This window comes from Ambystoma mexicanum, chromosome 11, assembly GCF_040938575.1.
Source record: "Ambystoma mexicanum isolate Mex_15411 chromosome 11, UKY_AmexF1_1, whole genome shotgun sequence".
NCBI classification, from domain to species: domain Eukaryota; kingdom Metazoa; phylum Chordata; class Amphibia; order Caudata; family Ambystomatidae; genus Ambystoma; species Ambystoma mexicanum.
In genome coordinates, this window is record NC_090934.1 from 934,418,955 (window position 1) to 934,439,311 (window position 20,357).

At 47.6% G+C, this 20,357-nt stretch overlaps 1 protein-coding gene across 2 annotated transcripts in view; it reads right to left on the minus strand.

The window, feature by feature from the left end:
- LOC138503942 (malignant fibrous histiocytoma-amplified sequence 1-like) overlaps positions 1 to 20,357 on the minus strand; it is a 299,412-nt gene that overhangs the window by 56,551 nt on the left and 222,504 nt on the right. For both annotated transcript variants that reach the window (XM_069624051.1, XM_069624052.1), the window contains exons 8-9: positions 16,168 to 16,336; positions 1,562 to 1,632 (exon numbers count right to left, since the gene is read on the minus strand). In XM_069624051.1, the coding sequence (XP_069480152.1) occupies positions 1,562 to 1,632; positions 16,168 to 16,336 (240 nt within the window). The remainder of the gene's footprint in view (positions 1 to 1,561; positions 1,633 to 16,167; positions 16,337 to 20,357) is intronic.

Below are 20,357 nucleotides of genomic sequence, written 5' to 3' on the forward strand. Positions count from 1 at the left end.
GAGCGCGAGAGGCGCCAAGATGCTATGCATGTGGGAAGGAGGCCTTTCCCCCTTCTTGCTGGAGATGTACCCAAAACAGCAATATTATAAAAAAAAGGGGTGCCTGATTACAGTCCCAGGTCCTTCAGGCATTATATAATAGTCAACAAAACAATTGGACCTATGGAACCGGAAATAGCCTCTCAACACATTTATTTATTTCATAAATACCAATAAATGTTCAATTTTCAATTTCTAAAAACTTTTATTTGCATATCAAATTCATATAAAATACTAGAACATTTCCACAGACAAGTATCTACAAGTTCCACTCATACTCAATCACTCCTACCATTCAGCAATGGCAGTGCTAGCACCAGCTCCCCAGACACCGCCGCCCATCTTATAAGCACCTTTCATTTCTGGAGGGTCCCCATCTCAGGGTCACGGGCAGGGCATAGTGTTGGGTTATCATGTTGCTCAGCGGGCCCTATCACAGCGGTGCATATTCAACCAACTTTGCCACCGGCCGAATAAAGCAAATGCCTATTTTACACACTTTCTTTTTAGAATTTTCAGCACAGACTAGAGCAAACATACCTTGCCCTAGATTTTTTCATATTGTTTACCTGTGAAAAGTGGAGTGTTTACACACTCCAGCGCTTTGGATTAAGGCGCTATATAAATAACACACCATTATCATTACACCATTACTCACTTTGTAAGAAGCAACGGTTCAGACTTGTGTGTCCACAGCTAAGCCAGGTTTAACATGTCGCCGGGATTAAAGTCTGATCTGTTTGTTGTGATACTGTTTCCGTCCTGTCCACGAAAACTCTAGGAAAGTGCTGGCTGGCACTGGCTTCAGGGTCCCTTCGCTAAACCCAGTCAGCATTTGGACACACCTACTCTGTGCCATTTGGAGGTCGCATTTGGGAGTGTTGATGTTTTTCTCTAACGTTAAGGGTTGTCCAACTCCTGGCCTCGAGGGCCGGAATCCCAACGGGTTTTCAGGATATCCCTCATTAATATTCATGAGTGAAAATGTGCATACATTTAGAATCATTGCATGCAAATTTATCTCATAAATATTATTGAGGGGTATCCTGAAAACCCAGCATGGATCCATTCCTCGAGGCCTGGAGTTGGACAAATAACAACAGATATTTTCCTATCCAAAGCTTGGGATGATTTGTGGTGGTGGCCACTGGGCACTGTAATAACTCATTACCCAAGAAAACCCACATCCTCAGAAACAGGGGTGGACTGGCCTATAGAGAACTCGGGAGATTTCCCAGAAGGCCTCTGCACCTTCAGCCTCTTTGTGTGGTATTTCCCAATTTCCCTATAGGAAAAGGGTTGGGCTTGCTGAAAATGTGTAATATGGGGCCACTTTGAACATTATTTTCAGGGCCTCTTTTGGTTCCCAGTCCACCCCTGCTGGGAAAGCACCCAGAGGAGGGTTCCCCAGCTACCATTCCCAGAACCCACCCCACCGCATATGCGAGAGCCCTCGGCTTTGCAGCGATCACCAATCACACAGAATCATGGTCAGGAAGCATTCATCCCCACATGCCCTTACCTCTTGGTAGTAGGAGCTCAGTCGCAAATCTATTGCAGCAAGTCTCGCAGGTTTTTACTTCCTCTTTGATCCTAGAAGAACAGAAAAGCGCTGTAATGCATTTCAGGAAGCAGAGTGTACATGATGTATTCAGCTTGGCGGTTCTGTGTGATAACGCTGGTGTGTGAATGCCACGGGCCATCAATGCTGGCAGCAACATGCCCTTTGTTTTTTTCGTTTTGAACAGAGCGGGACACCCCAAAACCCCTTTAACCCTCTCTCTGAGCACCACCTCAGAGGGAGGGGTAATTAACCCATTAGCCCCCTTGTTCGGGGGTGAAAGTGAATGTCGCCGCCAGCATTTTTGGCGGTGGCATTCACGCAGCGACGGAGTCCCCTAGAATGAACTTAGCATCATTTTGTTGATTCAATCCATGAAAGAAGCTGCCATAAAATACAAAATAAAATGAATAAACTAGAAGCTGCCAGTAGAAAGACTGTCATTTCTTCGCATGCTTTCCCTACATAGTCCTTCAATGGCTTTCCCTCTTGAGTGGGGGTCTTGAGGACTCCCCTGTTAGATGGAAGTGATGTGGGTTCCTCCGTAGAAGGAGAGTGATGTTGGTTCTCCTGCAGGAGGGAGCGATGAGGGCTCTTCCATTGGCTGGCAGTAATTGCGACTTTCCTGCTGTATGAGACGGCATTTGTTGTCTGGTCCTTCCGCTGGATGGTAGGGAGGTGAGTTCTGTGGGATAGGAGTAAGGTCATGGAAAATGGTCTTCTATAGCACAACCTATGCCGTTTCAGGACCTCTTGGTTCATGCTTCTGGAAGAGAAGGGTGGGTGTGTGGCATAGTGGGGCGAGTGGGACCTCAAGCCCCTGATTCCTGTGTGCTAGTATGTTTTAAGGCAGTTTGTGGTGGTGGCGACACTTGCATATCTGTATAACCAGAGAGAAGAACCCAAGTTCCATTCACTTTCTGAACAGGTATAACAGCAGAGCTGCCGGTCCGCACGGTCAGGGTATATGTGTGTGGTTGGGGGTTCGATATGTTATGGTGTAGTGCAGTAGAAGCTCTCCATGGCTCGGTTGTAGTCAATGAGCTGGGGGACACCTCCTAGCAAACATTAGGGTGCAGTGTGAAGGGGGTCCTTGCATGCAGTGAAAGGCGGGACGAGGGCAGTACATTAGCATGGAGTGAGTTTTGGGGAGGGGACAGGGATCCTGGCTTGATAGTCTTTACCAGAGCAGAGGGGCCCAGCTGGCCTTGTTTTTTAATGATAGTTGTTGGGCAGTGATGATGCAAGCGTGTTCCAGTTACCTTGTTCCTGCCTGTTGAGCGCTCATGGGGAGGTCATGCTGTCCTATGTATGTGACTGATGGGCAAGACCATCCCTTTATAGTTCAGCCAATGGTCAGGTGGAGCATTGATATGTGTTCTCCTGTTTAAAGGAAGGGATTTAGATTCACTGTTAGGGAGCAGGAGGTGCAGGTTCTCCTGTGGAAGCAAATTCTTCTGCAGGAGGGTAATGATGTGGGGACTCCTCTGGGATGGGAGTGATTAGGGCTTTCCCTTTGTAGGGGCAGTCTGGGGTGCCTCCAGCTGGACAGCATTGATGTGGGTGCTCATGTTTGACTGAAGTGAGGAGGCGTTTTGTCACATTACTGAAACACGCACTGTTCCTGTTTCCAGTGAGTGACTGATTCTATAACAGCAGCTCTTTTGTGGAGCTGGATATTATTCGTGACAGACGGTCTAACATTCCACGTCACAATTTACAGATTGGCAAGAGAAGTCTCTTCCCGCTGTTTCGAGCATTCAGCATAAATTGTATCGCGGATCGTAGGCGATGATCGGAGAGAATTGCGACAACCAATCAGTGATTTAGGAAAAGGCATTGCTTGATGCTGGGGCCTTTTAAAGAACTGTCAGAGTCGAAACTGCACTTTGAGGATGTACTCCCTTCAGCCTGCCAGTCAAAGTGCAGCACTTTCAATACACTGCACGCAATCCAGAAAGTAAGTCAGAGTCCCAAACAAAAGCAATGCCCATCAACCAGCTGCAAAGAACTCAAAGTTGAGGTGACAATTTATCGATTGGATTCAGGTCGGAGAATGGGACTCTCCTGGCCATTTTTAGCTGGTACTTGCAGGATTTTGCTACTGCCTCAAAATGACAATGGGAAGATAATGTATTTTCGAACATAGCTTCCCTGATTCCTGACTTAGGCAAAGGGTATCTGCCTGCTCCGGGTTACAGAGAAGAGCTGATTGGATCTGACAATTTAACCCCTTAAGTGCCAAGGACGAGTATGCTCGTCCTTTTTGCATAGACTTGCATAATAGCCTGGCACTTCAGAAAATGATCTGTGGCACATCTGCAAAGCTAAGACAGCGCAACCTAAAGGTAGAGTTGGGAACTACAAAGAGAAACACATTGGGGTTAGTGAAGAGCTCTGTGGAACTCAACAGGTCCCTGTGCAGTGGTATGAAGAATAGGGGACTAAGCCACATATTGAGATCTTTCACTCGGGAAAAAGCTGATCCTCAACACCTGACTGAACCAGGCAGGCCCCAGGACCAGTGTGGTATGACAGACCAATGAAGTATGACAGACCGGTGTGGGATGACGGACCAGTGTGGTATGACAGACCGGTGTGGTATGACGGACCAGTGAAGTATGACAGACCGGTGTGGTATGACGGACCAGTGAAGTATGACAGACCGGTGTGGTATGACGGACCAGTGAAGTATGACAGACCGGTGTGGTATGACGGACCAGTGAAGTATGACAGACCGGTGTGGTGTGGCAGATAAATATGTCAGCATCAGCCTCAGGGTGTTTGCTTAAAGCTGCCGGCAGCTACTCTGTACCGCTATCGGGCCTAAATCCTCCTTGAAAAGGAAAATGATTTAAAGGACCCTGTGTTTTAATAACTGCTAGGGGCTGCCAGCTAACAGCTCCCTCTGGCATGTTAGCAGGTTAGCGACTGTTTGAAATGTATGGGCTTGTCCGACCTAATGGACGGTTGATTAGGAATGGCGTTATACTGACTTTTTGGGGGTTAGCCAAAACAATGGCCAGAGGGAGTAATGAGCAAAATATTTTTCTAAACAGGTGACACTGATACATATACTGTCTGTGGATATTTAGCGTGACAGAAATGATTTGGAGGTCTAGATGGCGGATTTGCTTAAATGAAGCAATGTGTCTCTTTGAGGCGAGAGAGTTTGCAAAACAAGGGCTGGTAGGTCTCGGTACTCAGTCGTCTGTTGTCTTGATGGGAGACCCTGGGGCACATCCTTTGGGTAGACCAGGGGTTTGCAACCTGTGGTTCTCCAGATGTTTTGGACTATGACTCCCATGATCGCGCACCATTGACTATGTTGGCTAGGGCTGATGGCAGTTGTAGTTCAAAACATCCGGAGAGCCAAAGGTTTGAGACCCATGGGCTAGATTCATGGATGGGGCCTACATGGATGTAGACACAAGGATATCCGGTCTAATATTTAGAATGTTCTGAGTGAAGTGGCTGGACAGGTTATTTCATAATCAGGAGGAGTTGGGTTTGCATTCTTTCAGCAACCTTGGAAACCTTTTCTGGGATTGTGGGAGTGGATGCGGATTTAGGGCTTTTTAGTGCGCATGCACAGTTTATATGTTTTTGCTTATCAGCAAGTGAAGTCTCACAGAGCTACTGAGCGCGCCACGACCTTTCCAGAGCATGGGTGTGCGTTTTCCTTTGCTATAATAATGCTGTTGGGATTGCGATGCTCACTGATATTTTTTCTAGTAGAGGTGAATTCTCCTGCATTAAGGTCGTGGAGAATATCAGTGGGGTCTGCTTAGGGGATTTCTTTAGGATGCATTGCCTCTAAGTAAGAAGCAAGCATATGTTTGGAGTTTGGACCATGCCTGGTAACAAGATAAGGGGAACCTTCTAAGGTGGAGGGTGAAGGGATAACCAAGTGATCTGAACAGGTGAGATGGAGAGGCCCCTCAATGGCATCAGTGCATGCTATTACCAGTTGTGAAAGTCCCATGGAAGCTAGTGCACAGAGCCCATGTGTGGCAGTTGGGGTTGTGGTTACCTCTAACAAGCAGTTAAAGTGTACTGATTGGTCTTGAGGTAATTAGGGCCAATCTGTTGGGCAACAGCCTCTTCAAAGAGAGCGTCATCTTCAGGCAGCCTGACATTACTATACATGTAAATGACGAGGAATGACTGAGAATACAAATAGCAGTATCTGTTTCAGAGGAAATATGTGAAACGGTCTGGACGATATGGACTTGTGTGTGTCTGTGTGATGCCATCCTCGGCTGTTGGAGTGTTTGTACTGCCATCTGTTGTTGCGTTTGTGTTGCCATGTATGTCTGTGTTGCATCTATTGTTATTTGTGTGTGTGTGTGTGTGTGTGTGTGCGTCTGTTGTCATCCTGTTCTGTTTGTGTGTGATGCTGACCGTCATTGCTGTTGTGTGTGGTGCCATCTGTTGTTTTATGTGTTTGCTGCAATCTGTTGGTGTGTGTGCTGCCTTCTGTAGTTGTTGTTTGTGTGTGTGTGTGTGTGTGTGCGTGCGAGTGTGTGTGCATGTGCTGTAATTCCTTGTTTTGTGTGTGTATGTGTATGTACGTGTTTGTGCGTGCGTGCACACATCCATTAATTGCTTTTGTTGCGTGAGTGTGTGTGTGTGATGCCATCTGCATTTGCGTTTGTGTGTGTGTGTTTGGGTGCATGCTGCCATTCACTGTTGGTGCGGGCATGCTGACATCGTATTGATGTGGCATATGTGCTAGCATTCATTGCTGTCATTGTATGTGAGTGCGCATGTTGCCATCGTGTGTGTGTGTATGTGTGTGCTGCCATTTATTACAGTTCTGTGTGTTCTGTCATCTGTCGGGCCGATGGACGGCCGCGGACTGCAGGTGCACAACACGCGCGCGGGCCTCGCGGCAATGATACGCGGGAGCCGGGGTGCTAGAGAACCTTGCTTTATTCTTACACAACGGCAACTGCCGAACTTCCCCCCCGCCCCTCCCCTTCCCTTGACGTCACGTCCTGGACGTCCTAACGTAGCGGCCGCAACGGCGGCCGGCCCACACATAACGCCTGGGCGCCTGGTGTCTCTCTCTCTCGATGGCGGTGTTGGCCCGGCGCATGTCGACGCACAAGCGGATGGACCCGTCCGGCGACTTTTTGGGGACTGGGACGATGGGTGAGACCCAGGGGGTGGGCCCCGAAACTGGTTCAATAACGTCCATCTTGATCAGTTTATCCAGTTCTTCTTCCACTTGTCTTTGGATGTTGAATGGAATGCCGCGGTAGTGTTGGGCTACTGGTTTGATGAGTGGGTCTATGTGCAGGTGTACTTTCCGGTGTTTTAGTTTTCCTAGGCCGTGGAATAGTTTAGGGAAGGTCTGTTCAATTATTTCCGGCTTGGCAAAGTACTTGTGGGCCATCAACTGATAGAGGATGTGTACCAGGCCCATCTCCACAGCTGTCCTGAAGCTTAGGATGCAGCCACTGTCTGCTTCCGTTTTGAGGATGTGCAGTGGGATTCTCGCGGAGTGCTGCTTGTGGGAGCACCACGCTGTTATGGTGCCTTTGCACGGTAGGGGCGTCGTGGATCCATATGGGTAGATGTCTATTTCAGCCTTCTTGATTTTGGGAGGTGGAGTTAGTGCTTCATAGGTTTGTTCATTTATGATATTCACCGTGGCTCCGGTGTCTATAAGGAATTTCACTGGCGTGTTGTTTACAGTCAATGTGAGTATGGGACTGTGCTGTGTGGCGGACGTGTTAGTCTTGACGGCCCATACGTAGCCCTTTTTCCTCAGGTCATCCCCTGAAGATGGGGTGTCGCTGCTGGTGGGGGATCGCGTTTCTATGTAGCGGACGTATCGTCTTCTGTGGGAGCGACGCGTGTCCTCTGACGAGCGCCTGTCGTCCCTGGAGTAGTGGCTGGATCTGCTGCTGTCCTCTCTTTTTGTCGGCTTCCTGTCGCTCTCTCCTCTGGGCTTGGGCGGGCTTTGCCGGCTGTATCGGCGTCTGTCTTGAGTTCGGGGTCTACCCTGTGCAGTCATGGGGGCGTTCTTGCACGTGGCCCTGAAGTGGACCATGCCTCCGCATGCAGCACATTGTTGTCCCAGGGCCGGGCAGTCCCCAACGTGCGGATATTCGTACCCGCACTTGTAGCAGGTGGCCTCTGTGCGTCTCCCGCTCTGGCTGGGGCTTGTGCATAGTTTGTTGACGGATTCTGCGGGTTCCCCCGGCTGTTGAATGGAGACTTTCCCCAGGTTGTCTAGTTGTGAGTCCACGGCGGCCTCCATGCGAGCCAGTGCTAGGATCTCTTCAAGTGACCTTTGTTTTTGCAGGAGCTGTTTACGAAAAGGTTGCGAGATGCAGCCTGCGATCACCTGTGATCTGAGAGCTTCTTCGTTCGAATATCTGTGAAATTCGCAGTGTTTTAGTTTTATGCGCAGGCGCATCACGAAATTGTCGATGGATTCGCCCTTTTCCTGCCTGGTTGTATGAAATACGTGGCGTTCGTAGTCGACGTTTGTGTGTGGAGCGAAGTATTCGGATAGTTTGGTGTGGAGTTGACCATAGGTTACTGTGTCGACGTCGAGTAGCTCTCCGGCTATGTCTCTCACTGCTGGCCCAACCGCCATGAACAGTGTGTTCTTCAGTCTTGCGTCATCGGTAAGTCCTATCGCCCCCGTGTAAAATTTGAAGTCCCTGAGCCATATCGTCCAACGGGGCCCCAAGTTTGAGGTGTCTCTAATTTCAAAGGGGTTTGGCATGTGGATCACCTGCGCTGCTTCTGTGTGAGGGGGTTGATTGGCGCCACTTCCTGGCGCGGCCTCTGCGGTGCTTGCCCCTCCTGTGGATGAGGCAGGCGTGCTGGCGGTATCTGACATCTTACCCGCTTGCCGCCGACCGGTGTGCTTTTAGCGGTGGGGTGTGCCTGCACCTCTTTTGTAGCTGTGGGGCTGTGCCTGCTGGTCCTGCACCCTGATGAGGCTGTGATGCTGTGCTCGCCGTTCCGGTGTCTCTGCCGTGACTGTGGGGCAGAGTCTGCCGGTTCTGCACCCCTGCTGTGGTTGTGGGGTGCGTCTGCTCGTGTGTTCCGGCGCCGCCGTTGGCTGTTGGCAGCTCCCAGCTGTCACGCGTCATGGAGGTGCGCCGACGCGCCGAGCCGCACGATTGCGGGCCTCCCTACGGCACACGTGGGCCGTGTTATCTCGTCGCCATTGTCGGGCCGATGGACGGCCGCGGACTGCAGGTGCACAACACGCGCGCGCGCGCGGGCCTCGCGGCAATGATACGCGGGAGCCGGGGTGCTAGAGAACCTTGCTTTATTCTTACACAACGGCAACTGCCGAACTTCCCCCCCCCGCCCCTCCCCTTCCCTTGACGTCACGTCCTGGATGTCCTAACGTAGCAGCCGCAACGGCGGCCGGCCCACACATAACGATGCGGGTGAGCTGACATCATCTGCTGTGTGGTGTGTGTTTGTGTGCAGCTATAGCCACTGGTGGGGTTCCATGTGTATCTATGCTGCATGCATCCGTGGCGTGCTTAGTATGGCTGACTGTTGCCTCTGCCACTTTGCGGCCTTGTTGTGATTCGGGAATAGGTGGCTAAAGATAGAAAACTCCTGGGAGAGAAGGTCTGGGCAGTCTGAGGAGTTGGACGGTTGGGCGGATTACAACGTTGCAAAGCCGTGTGGAATCAAGCAACCCATTGGCCGCTGATAAAAAAAAGCAAGCAGGCAAGGGAGGAGGACAGACGGAATGGGCAAGGCAGCTGACAGACGACAATGGGACGTAGGCTCAGAGGAGACAACACAGAAGTGAAACAAGGGCCTATCAGGCCTGTGGGCAGCTGGACGTGAGTCAGATCATATGTGGGGCGGTGCAATGCACCCAGCCTCTCTTGCACTGCTCCTTTGAAGAAGCAGGACTGGAAGTGGATCTGCCCAACCACAGAATACACTGTCTGCCTTCTCAGGTTGGGCTCAGAGACCCGGAGCTACCTGGGCCCTGTTGGGAAAGGCACATGCCCAACCTACCCTGAAATGAGGCCACAGGGAGGGGCTGAAAAGGGGCGGATCCTGGGTAGACAGCTGCAGGAGTCTGGCTATAGGAGGGCCCGTCCCAATGGTATGGCGAACCAGGGCTTACGGCAGTGCTTTCAACATGGGCAGAGGTTGCGTGCGTTGCGTGCGACAAAGGAAATAATCCTCCTCTCCCCCGGAAGCCCAATGATTGCAGCTTCCGGGATTATAACACAGTCTAGATCGAACGCCACCACCAACCTGAACAAATATATCATGATAGACGTCTCAAGATAAGACCATCTGGGGCAGGGGAGTTGCTAGGTCTGGAAAAGACCTGGGGCTAAGCTGATGTCATAACTGTTGGGACTGGGGGCTAGCTAGACTTTTGGCTGTAGCTCCTGAGATTCTATCCGGGGCTACAACCAAAAGATCGGGGGCTATAGCCCCCTTAGCCCCCCCCTAGCAACGCCCCTGATCTGGGGTGGGTGTGGGTGTGTGTGTGTGTACGTGCGAGCGCGTACACTATCATCTGTTTTTATTGTGTGTGTGGGTATCTGCTGTTGTGTGTGTGTGTGTGTGTGTGTGTGTGCTGCCATATGTTGTGTATGTGTGTGCGCACTGCCAGCTGGTCTTGTTAGTGTGTGTGTGAGTGTATGTGTTTGTGTTCCACCATTTGTTGTTGTTCGTCTTCTTCACTGATGCCAGGACATATTTATGTTTTGGGAGTTCTCCTGCCCCATTATATGGTAGCTATAAACATTTTGCTTTTTCTCTGCTGGTTTCCCTGTTTCTTGACTTTGTTTATGAGTGCAGAGGACTTCTACTGAAATCCTCCTGTCACTGCCAGCCTTTTCCTTGTGAACTGCCATGATAGCACATATGCCCGCCAAGTTTGGGGTGCTTTTTAAGCAGGCCATTTTGGTATCAGAGTTGTTCTATCAACCCTCAAGTGTATTGTAAAGAAGGGCTGTGGTTGTTGTAATTTAGTTTGCCTCAAAAAGGTGTGCATTCCTTTTGACCACTCATAGTAGCCCAATGCAGTGTGATAGCCGTTGGGGTACTCATGTATTTGTTCCAGTCCATTTTGTTTTGGGACATCTCTTTTTCTGTGTGGCACACAGATAAGGCATAAAATGGATGCCGTGCTGGCGTGGGCTCACTTTGAGTCCATTCCTACACCATCTGGAGGGTTTCATCTTGTTTTCTGCCCCAGTCATGCCTGATACATATCCTGCGTGGGTGGACCTGTGTGCTTGTTAGTTTTTGGGCCAGCCAGATTGGCTGGCCGTCCAGTCTTTGGATGTCTGCATGGTGTGTGATTGGAAGGCTGGCTTGGTCCAGCCCCCAGGTGAATGTGTTATCAGTCGAAGACCTTGTGCATTTTTCAGTTTCATACCTCAATTGTTGGGGGATTGCTGTAAAGATGGACCGCTGACTGCCTGGTTTAGCCAAAATGGCTGTACCCTGGTTCCTTTGTAATTGCCCCGGTTTCTTCTAAGGCTGCTTGAAACCCCCCTTGGACTTTTCTTTGCTCTCAACTCATTTCTACTTACTTGCTGGCCCATCTTGGGACTGTTTTGGGCTCTGCTGTGTGCATCCTTGCTAAATAGTCTTGCACATTGTGCCTTGCGGTTGGGAGTCTCCCTTGCCTGATCGATCTTGTGCCATCCCAGGTCACTTCCATCTGTTGCCCCCCATTATGATACTGTTATTTTCTGGCCGGCTGCGTCTTCTTGTCCCGTGAGCTGGCTGGATCCTATCTTTCTGGGGCTTTATTCACTGCTGCTGCTTCTGCCTGGTGGGTCATTCTCCTAGGTTCACAGATGATAATTCTTTACTTTTGTCTGGATCACCGCTGGTCAAGGGTGCAAGTCTGTGGGTACCGCAGCACTTTCCCAGGACTGTAAAATAAGTCCTATGTTGACCAGGTGTGTGCTGAATCCACAATGACTGGCACCGTGAGAACTTGTCCCCAGGTCCTGATGTTTTCCTTGGAATGATCATCAGGGGTTCGCTGGATCAAGGAATATTGAGGTGATACAAGCCCCCTCCTTCCACGTTTTACCACTGACTTGCAAAGCCTGCTTTTCAGCCATCCTTCTCCAACTAGCGGGTCTGGACCAAAAGCTGCATGTCTTCATGGGGGCCTCCTCTGCTGTTCCTTGGGATTGGTTGCACCTTTGACCACGCCTTTTGATGTGGATCTGGTACTTGCCTTACTTTACCCTATACACACAGTTTGCCTATGGCATTTGTCTCATTGTATTTGTTTAGGACAAAACGTTTCCACACTTGCCAACTCCTGAAAACTGAGTGAAAACCGGTGCTCAACCTAGACTTGGAAATGTTACCCTAATCCCGCTTAGCTCTCTGGAGTTCTCTACCAAAGACTGTGGGGGCATTCTAGTTCTGAGACTGATTGGTAAAAGTGGCAGTAAACCAATCGCATCATGTTCCTTATCAGGCAGACTTAGGTAGGGAGCAGAGCAGACATACCCTGTTGGCCTCCATTTCCCGCTCCTCCAGGCAAAAGAGGCTGCCTTAGACCAGCATGGATTTCCATGCTGGCAGTAATGGGATGGATTTGATTGTGATAACGTGGTGGGACTTCTCACTTTTTGCATTTGTATTGTTTTACATTTCAAACAGAAATAAATAAATAAATAAATAAAGTAAGATAGATTCCACTGCCTGCGTAGTGGAAAAGTGAAGAGTAAATTACATTTTGCCTCTTCACTTTACTATTTGACTCTTCACTTTACACTTTAACACCACATCGTTTTAAAGGTGAAAACTGCACTGGGGGCGTGGGTTATTGCACTTACGTGCAAATGGAAATGGAATCCCTGAATGCAATTTATGATTAGAATGATGACTTTAGAAGGTACCAGTGCTTTAATAGGAAATGTAATACCATAAATCACTGCAGTTCACTCGTTATCCAAAGGACATCATTGGACACGTTGTTACCATTTTGGCGCCCTGTTTCTAATTGCATCCAAGGGTGAATTGGGACATATCAAGGCCCAGTACTGTAAATCCCATTTTACTGGATTTTTGTGCTGGCCTCTGGGTTTCTCTTGGAACTGTAACTAGCGCCTAGATGCCTCAGGGCTTTGTGCACTGCTATACATGTAAAAAAGATAAATATATATTCACCTGCCTGTTTAGGAATCCCTTTCTTCTCACCCCTTTAGCATTGTAGCACAAGGCATAGCTCTGCCCTAGGGCCCTTTACTGTTTTGTATGCACACTGTTACACTCTCATTGATGTATGTGGCGTGTTCTACTCCAGAGTCAAAGTTGCTTGACGGATACTGTCATAATAAAGGATGGATATGTTCCAGTATACCTGTGGTGTGTAATTTCTTGCGTTATCAGTCGGTACCCCCTTTACCTATCCTCCAGGCTTCTGCCTTCACATGAGTGAATCCAGGACTGCTCTGCCACTGCTACCCCCATAAAGCGAACCTTAAGCTAGGTGGCTCCATTCCCCTCCCCCCTCGCCCATCTGAGGGTTGTGGGAGAAACTCCCTAACAACTGATCATAGGGGAGAGCTGTCAGTGTCCGATCAGGAGCCATCCCCTGTGTACAGGGCAGAGCTTGCACAGACATCCTTAGCATATTTTTTTTGTTCTTGACTTAATTGGTTGATACAATTTTTGCAAGATTTTGATTATTTATTATGTTTCTTCCAGTTTATTTTTTTCATTCCATTGGCTGTAGTGTCCGTGTCCCTGGTCTCTAGTCCAAGACTTTGGAAAAAGCTCACAACTGCAATTACTGATTTCGTTGATTTACCACTCAACAGCAGCTTCCACCAGCGTCTTTCGTCGAGGGTGTTTTGAGTGCCTTTAAATAAGTGGCACATGTGGGTCTGTCTGTTTGAAGATGTGTACGTGTGTGTGTGTGTGTGTGTGTGTGCGCGTGCGCATGTGTGTGTGTGTGAGAGATAGCCACTCCAAATCCTCTGCCCATGGGCCATCACTTCAAGGGACAGGGTGGGGAGATGTCCCTCTGCCATTTCTCAGTGATATAGAGGAAATCAAGCACTTGTCTCCCAAACAAACTAAAAATGTGTCTATCGCCTGAATAGTCATTGGCCATGTATTAATTAGCAAACATTATTGCAGGTCAGGGGTGTTGGCTTGGGATCGATTGAATTGATTAAATGCGCTATTATAGAGTAACTAGGAGGTATATGTGCTGGCTCAGTAAAGTGTGGCAGGTTATGCTATGTCTTTCCTTGAAGTTTTATTTATTTATTTATTTATTCATTTGTGCATAGCGCGTAACAGCCCAGGGGCATCGTGGCACTTGTTACAGAAAGAAATTTAGTTACAGGACATGCATATGCATACAAGTTTAGTTTGGTTAAGCACCCCGTACCAAGTACATGTTACACTGACTGATGAAGGGAAATGGATATTTGGGAAGGAAGGTGACATCAAAGGACGTGTATTAACCCTGACTACAGTTAGAGCTCTGTTAGATGCCTAACAGTTACACAACTACAAAGCACATACATAGGGCCTCATTACGAGTCTGGCGGTAACCAAGCCGGAAAAACCCGCAGGTTACTGACGGACTCGTTTTACCATTCCGCCTCCATGATTCCCGGAATTACCGGGGCATTACGACCCCGGTGACATGTGAATTCCGGAGGCGGAATTGTGTAAATCCCCATTCCCATAGAGTCCCATAGGACTCCATGGGGATGGGGACAATGGAAACACCAGTTCTGTCTATGACGGAGCCGGTGTTTCCATTTCCGCCTGCAGGTGGGTGGTGTTAAACCCGCCAGGTCACTCCTCCTGCCTGCAGAACTCTTAATCAGCCGGTCCGGAAAGAAGGGTGGTGGCAGTTTTACCACCACCATTCTTTCCGGACCGGCAGGGTCGTAAATAGGCCCATAGTCAGCAGATGTGGCTTATCCTTAGACTGTGCATAGGTATTTGCAAGTAACTGTTCTGCTCCCACCTCCCAGATGCCAACTGGCGGAAGGGCACCCCTAAAATTTGTTGATATGATTGTTGCAGGTGGCCCGATGCCGGCTGGGGCAGTGCAGGGGCTCTGTACCCTCCCCCTGCTGCTTTCAGTATGAGATGGGTATGGCATCCATGCTCTCCCCTGACTCACGGAGAATGCACTCGTAGCATTCCTTCCTATATCTACCCATTGCATTGCACTACTTTGCATGCAGAAGGATGCGTGGAGCACGCAATCTTTGCAATGCAGTTCTTAGCCCAGTCAATTGCCCCAGCCCTTATACGGACGTCATGCTAACAGTTCCAAAAATCATTGGTCGCTAATCAGCCAAATCTAAAAATGAAGCAATCATTTCAAACAAAAAAAACAGTATATATTAAGAGTGTCATGCCTTTTCCTTGAACTTATACATCTCTGGTTTAAAATCTCTCCATATTAGCTTTGCTAGCAAATAATGCTGTGAGCATTGGCTGCTTTGACGTTCTTCAGGATTATGCCACGGTCACGGCGGCGGGTGGGCCGAAGGGGTGCGGGGGGGGGGCTTGGAGCAGGTCACACAATCATTGGGCCCCTTCAGTTTATGATGGGTGCTTCTATCTATGTTGAGGATGAGTCGGTTACATGAAGAATTAACATATATCGAATATTTTATATTGAAACATTTTATAGTGAATGCACATTTTGGGGGGTTCCTCCTCCAAACCCCCATTTCCCACTCCCTAAAAATCCATCCCAACCGTTTCCCAAAAATATTTAAGCCTTAACCACACCCTAAATGCATTCACTATAAAATGTTTCAATATAAAATATTCGATATATGTTCATTCTATATAAAAGATTCGATATAAACACTGTATACCGATGAGTCCAGCATCATGAGCTTGGAGGCCCATTTGCCCCGGCCAGTGTTAGTTCTTCTCTGCCTGCATCATTTTAGAATTGGGGCCCTTTACCATAAAACACGCCCAATGGCAGTGGTGTGCTCAATAAGGCCACTTTCCATTGTATCAGAGAACGCTTCATCCATTGTTGCTAATGTGCTCCGTCGTTTTGGAGGGCGTTTTTCTTAGGTTCTGTCTGTTTTTTTGGGGGCTCAGTGACCTTGTGGTGGAGAATGGGTTCTCTTTGGCTCTCGGGTATTTGGGAAGCTGATTTGCTGTTAAGAGCTGTGCTCCTTTTTTCATTTCTCTTTTCGTGTTTTAAAGGGTACAGAATATCTGTTTGAACCTGTTCAGAGTCGTGACCCTTGCAGGATTTTCATCGTGTCACCGTCATACATGGTTATAGAGACTGTGTAACCTTGAAGAGGTCCACCTGGGCTGTTCTATCCAGTAGAAAAAGCGACAAGTGCATTGTTTTTGTTTGTCTCACACCGAAAACAACCCCAAATACTCTTTTACACGTTACAGATTAACAAGTGATGCACAAATCAAAGACACGTAGTTTTCTATGTTTCTATCTGTTAGAATAACAGATTGTGAAGCGCCCTCGTCCTGCCTTTCTGGAATGCCACCTCTGCCCAGGTCATTCTGCAGCAGAAATATAGTTCATAAAACATAACAATTCTACTCACATATCATAAACAATGCTTGTGCCGTCCATGTCTGGCCAATCAAATTCTTCGGGGCAGCCAGCGGTCCTGCATGGTGTTCTTAGATACGTATGAAGCCCGGGCCACTCATCGGAGAGCTTCCTGATGATGGAGACGATCGACAGGATGAAGTCCCAGGCAGACCTGAAATCTGCCCACAAGGGCAAACTGGTGGTGTTAGGTCAGTCGATGCAATGGTCGGCCACATCATCTTTACTGCAGTGCTATGATTGCAGATAACCCAAGCATTAACCACCCTTCCACCTCTGGGCGTGTGACACCCCACTTTGCACTCCACTATGCGTCCTTCTACATAAAAGCATAGAAGCTTCAGCTCAACTTGCCCTATGGCGAGTGGAAGTGGCTAGTGGTAATGCATGCACAAAATAATCACTATCAAGCAGTATTCATGTCCTGATTTGGTACACATACACACCTCAATTTTCTGCATATAACCTGGGAGGCAGATGGTGACCATCTAATCAAGCAAGCAGCAATTCTTTGACTGTTATAAAACAATCTCAGACAGTAAAAGCACCAGCTGAATATGAGTTCCACACAGATCCCCAAGTTAATCACTGACCAAGTCAAATTCAGACAAATGAGAGACAGCAGTTGATTGGGCTGTTGTTCACCATAGCTTCTTCATACTCATGCTGGCACCGCCTATTCAGAATAATGTCTCAAGGGTGGACCACCAAACGCAACCCGACATTTGGATGGGGTTTGCTAGCTTTTACAGGGCGAGGATTGAAGCCAAAAACTCCTGACACTTACATCAAATCCTTCAGTGGTGCCCCGTTTCCTTTTGGACCACACCATGTACTGCTAAAGGCCCAGATGGAACCAACTCTGAATCATTGAAGCTTTGACTATAGCTTGGTGGCCAAGGTGTGATGGCTGAAGATACGTGCACTGCTTGACACTGGAGCCGGCTGGCTTCATAAGGCGGAACTGACATCAACCAAGGGTGTGGTAGTTACAAATAATATCTCTCTTCCCCAATGCACATGCCCAAGAGCTTGTTTCACCATTTCTTTGCTACAATTATCTGTATTGTATAATTAGGGTAGTCTTTATTAGTCCTATATAGATTAGATAGAGATGTAATGTACAGGTTTGTAAATGCAGAGGTGGCTTCTGTCTGACTATACTTACCACATGTACAGGTGTAGTGCCCTTCCGGGCTTTACCGTTAAGTTATCACCCATACATAGAACAACAGAAAATCCTGATAATGACGTAATAGTTCTTGATAAGCAGCTCTGCTAATGCAACCTCATTCCTTTATTGCGTTCTGGCCTAATATTGCCCCCGTCTTTTGGAATACTTTTCAATTTCCTGGGGATAGTGAAATATTTTCACGATTCTCAAGTAAATCTGGTAAACAAGTCTTTGCGGCCTTGTTTCTGAAAACCTTCCCATATGCATCCTCTTCTACTGCAATGACCGTGCTAACCTATTACTGCCCATCCCTGGTAATCCTACCGCCTGCCTCCTTGGTCAGCTAGTTATCTAAAGCATTCAGGCTACCTGAGCACATCGATAAATAATGTAATAACAGGCTGTTAATTGGTCACCATCCGGTTTAGTATATTATACAGGTCAGTTGTAATGACTGTTCGCTCCAGGTGGTTAGCAGAGCCAGGTAAACAGTTTATGAAACCTGTCAGTAGTCCCCAAGATGGGTCTGGTGCAGTGTTACAGGCGCGCCACTCATGACGAAACACATAGACCCCCATATTTTTAAATTGAATGGTGTAAGGATGGAGCCTCTGTGCATCCCAAAGATATTCTTAGGTCATAAATACATTTTTGAAAATAATGCAAAAAACTTTGATGAATCTGGAATGGGGATCTGAGAATGCACCCTGAAATCCAAATCCCTTTGGATGGAGCCTTCTTCTTCAGACTCTGCAAGTGAATTGAGCCCTCCCCTTTATACAAACGGAGCATCATGAAGCTGTAGTTGGCAATTCAATAAAGGCAAGACTAGTACATGGCCAGGCCTTTTTGTCATGGCCATCTCCATCCTGCTAGTCACAGGCTAGTATGTTCAGAATTCGCTGCCTGCCGGGATGTGAATCGAAGACAAAAACTCAGTCCCTCCTGGATTAAGATCACTCCACTGGATAGAGTGGTCTTCGCGGCATTACGTTTGATTTACAGTCTTCTGCAGTGACAGACCTATCACTGGTCAAAGTCCTATATATTCAATCAAGACCAAGCAGTCATTTATACAGCCACGTCCAAACAGAGTGATTGTTTGCGAAGCACCCAAATTATGCAAAACTCACCATCCGGAAAAAAGTATTTGCTCCTTACTTAGCGGAAAAGCCCATTGGACTTTCCTATCCCCCTACATTCATATACTTTTTCTCTGGTCTATAAGTATGCTCATTCTCTTGCCTTAGTTTGAGTGCATATAAATGATGTAGATCCCAGTGTGTGCAACAGAAGTGAAACGAAAATCCAATCTCAATAGTTCATATACAGCAAAGCCCAAAAAAGGGATTGCTAACTGTGCCGGGTCAGATTAAGGACACAGACTCTGATCTTTCATCTCGCTGTCAACGTTTATTAAAGTAATAGTGGAAACCTCTAAGCCTCCCGATGCTAAAGGTGTTCCATACCTAACCAGTAAGGTGCTTGTCAGTCGTCCGTGAGACTCCAAACTAGAGATCCGTCACTGTCCAAGCTAACCTACTCTAACCCTACTACAATTAGAACAACAAAAGTACAGGAGAATGGCTCCCTTCTCCTGTGTGCTGGTCTTCACCAAGTTCAGTTCAGTAACATATCTTTAAGTAGTTCTTGGTAGCTACTTTTGTTATGTCACACAATTCTACTCCTGGATCCTTCAAGGTTTCAAGTCTCCTCTCCCCTTGATTACTATTCCTCTCCCTTTTATACTCTTCTTGTTTTACCCTATTTATCCTTGTTATTTTCTTTTTATTTAGGTTTAAAGGTTTCCCTTTTTCTTAATGTCCACTGTTTATCTTGTCTGGGATGAGTATGTGTGTTCCAGTAATGGCTCTTTCTCTCTTCACGTAGTTTTGACACTTTATCTGGACTGGGATGGGTATGAGCGCTCCAGTAATGATTCTCACTTTCTTTATCCAGTCTTGGCACTTTACCTTGACTGGAATGAGTTGGGGAATTCCAGTGATGATTCTCACTCTTGTCATCTGTTCCTAATACATTATCTTGATTGGGATGAGTATGTGTTTTCCAGTAATGGCTCTTTCTCTATTCACGTATTTTTGACACTTTATCTGGACTGGGATGGGTATGAGCGCTTCAGTAATAATTCTTACTCTCGCACACTTCGATACTTTACCTTCGCTGGGATGATAATAAGCATTCCAGTAATGATTCCTACTCTCTTCATACACTCTTGTGCTTTATCTTGTCTGGGACGAGTATGAGCGTTCCAGGTATTATCTTCGGCCCCCCTCTTTGGCCTCCCTCTTTCCCCATTACCTGATTATGTTAGGGAGAACGTCACTGGGCTGCCCAACAGGTTGGGGTCCTCTGTGTCACTTGTCAGGTTGGGTCCTCTGCTTTTCTGTGGTTTCCCATACGGGTTCATTATTCTTCCTTCTTTCGGTTCACTTCGGTCTTCCTTAATGGAAGTGGAGTCAGGTGTTTAGAGACCCACTTGTCGACCAGTGCTTGATCGTGGTAACGCCACCACCTATTTCTTGCTCAGGATTGAGACGCTTTGTGTCCCAATTTGTTTATTGCGTCTCCTCTCATTTTCAACGCCACATGTCTGAAGCAGCACACAGACTTCTTTGCTGCATCAGACGATGCACATTTATGTTTCCTCCTCGGTACCTCGGCGAGCAAGTTTGAAACTTGCAGGGTCTCTCGCTCTCAATGTCTCTTCCTCCCATTCTTATTGCGCTGCCGTGGGACTTCCCCAGTGCAGCGTTAAATCCCTTCCTTTCTGCTTGACTTGCATTCTGTATACTTCTAATGGTTTTCTTCGTCTCAGTATAAACCACTGTTTCCTTCATATGCACAATTCAACTATTTGGATTAAAAAAATAAAATTCGGATTTGTTCTTCATGTCTTTCTTCAGGAGATGTCTTGAAAGGTGTGTTGGTGATATGTGGCTCAGGGAGTTCCATATAAGAACAGGAGTTCATATCCCCAGATGGGGAGT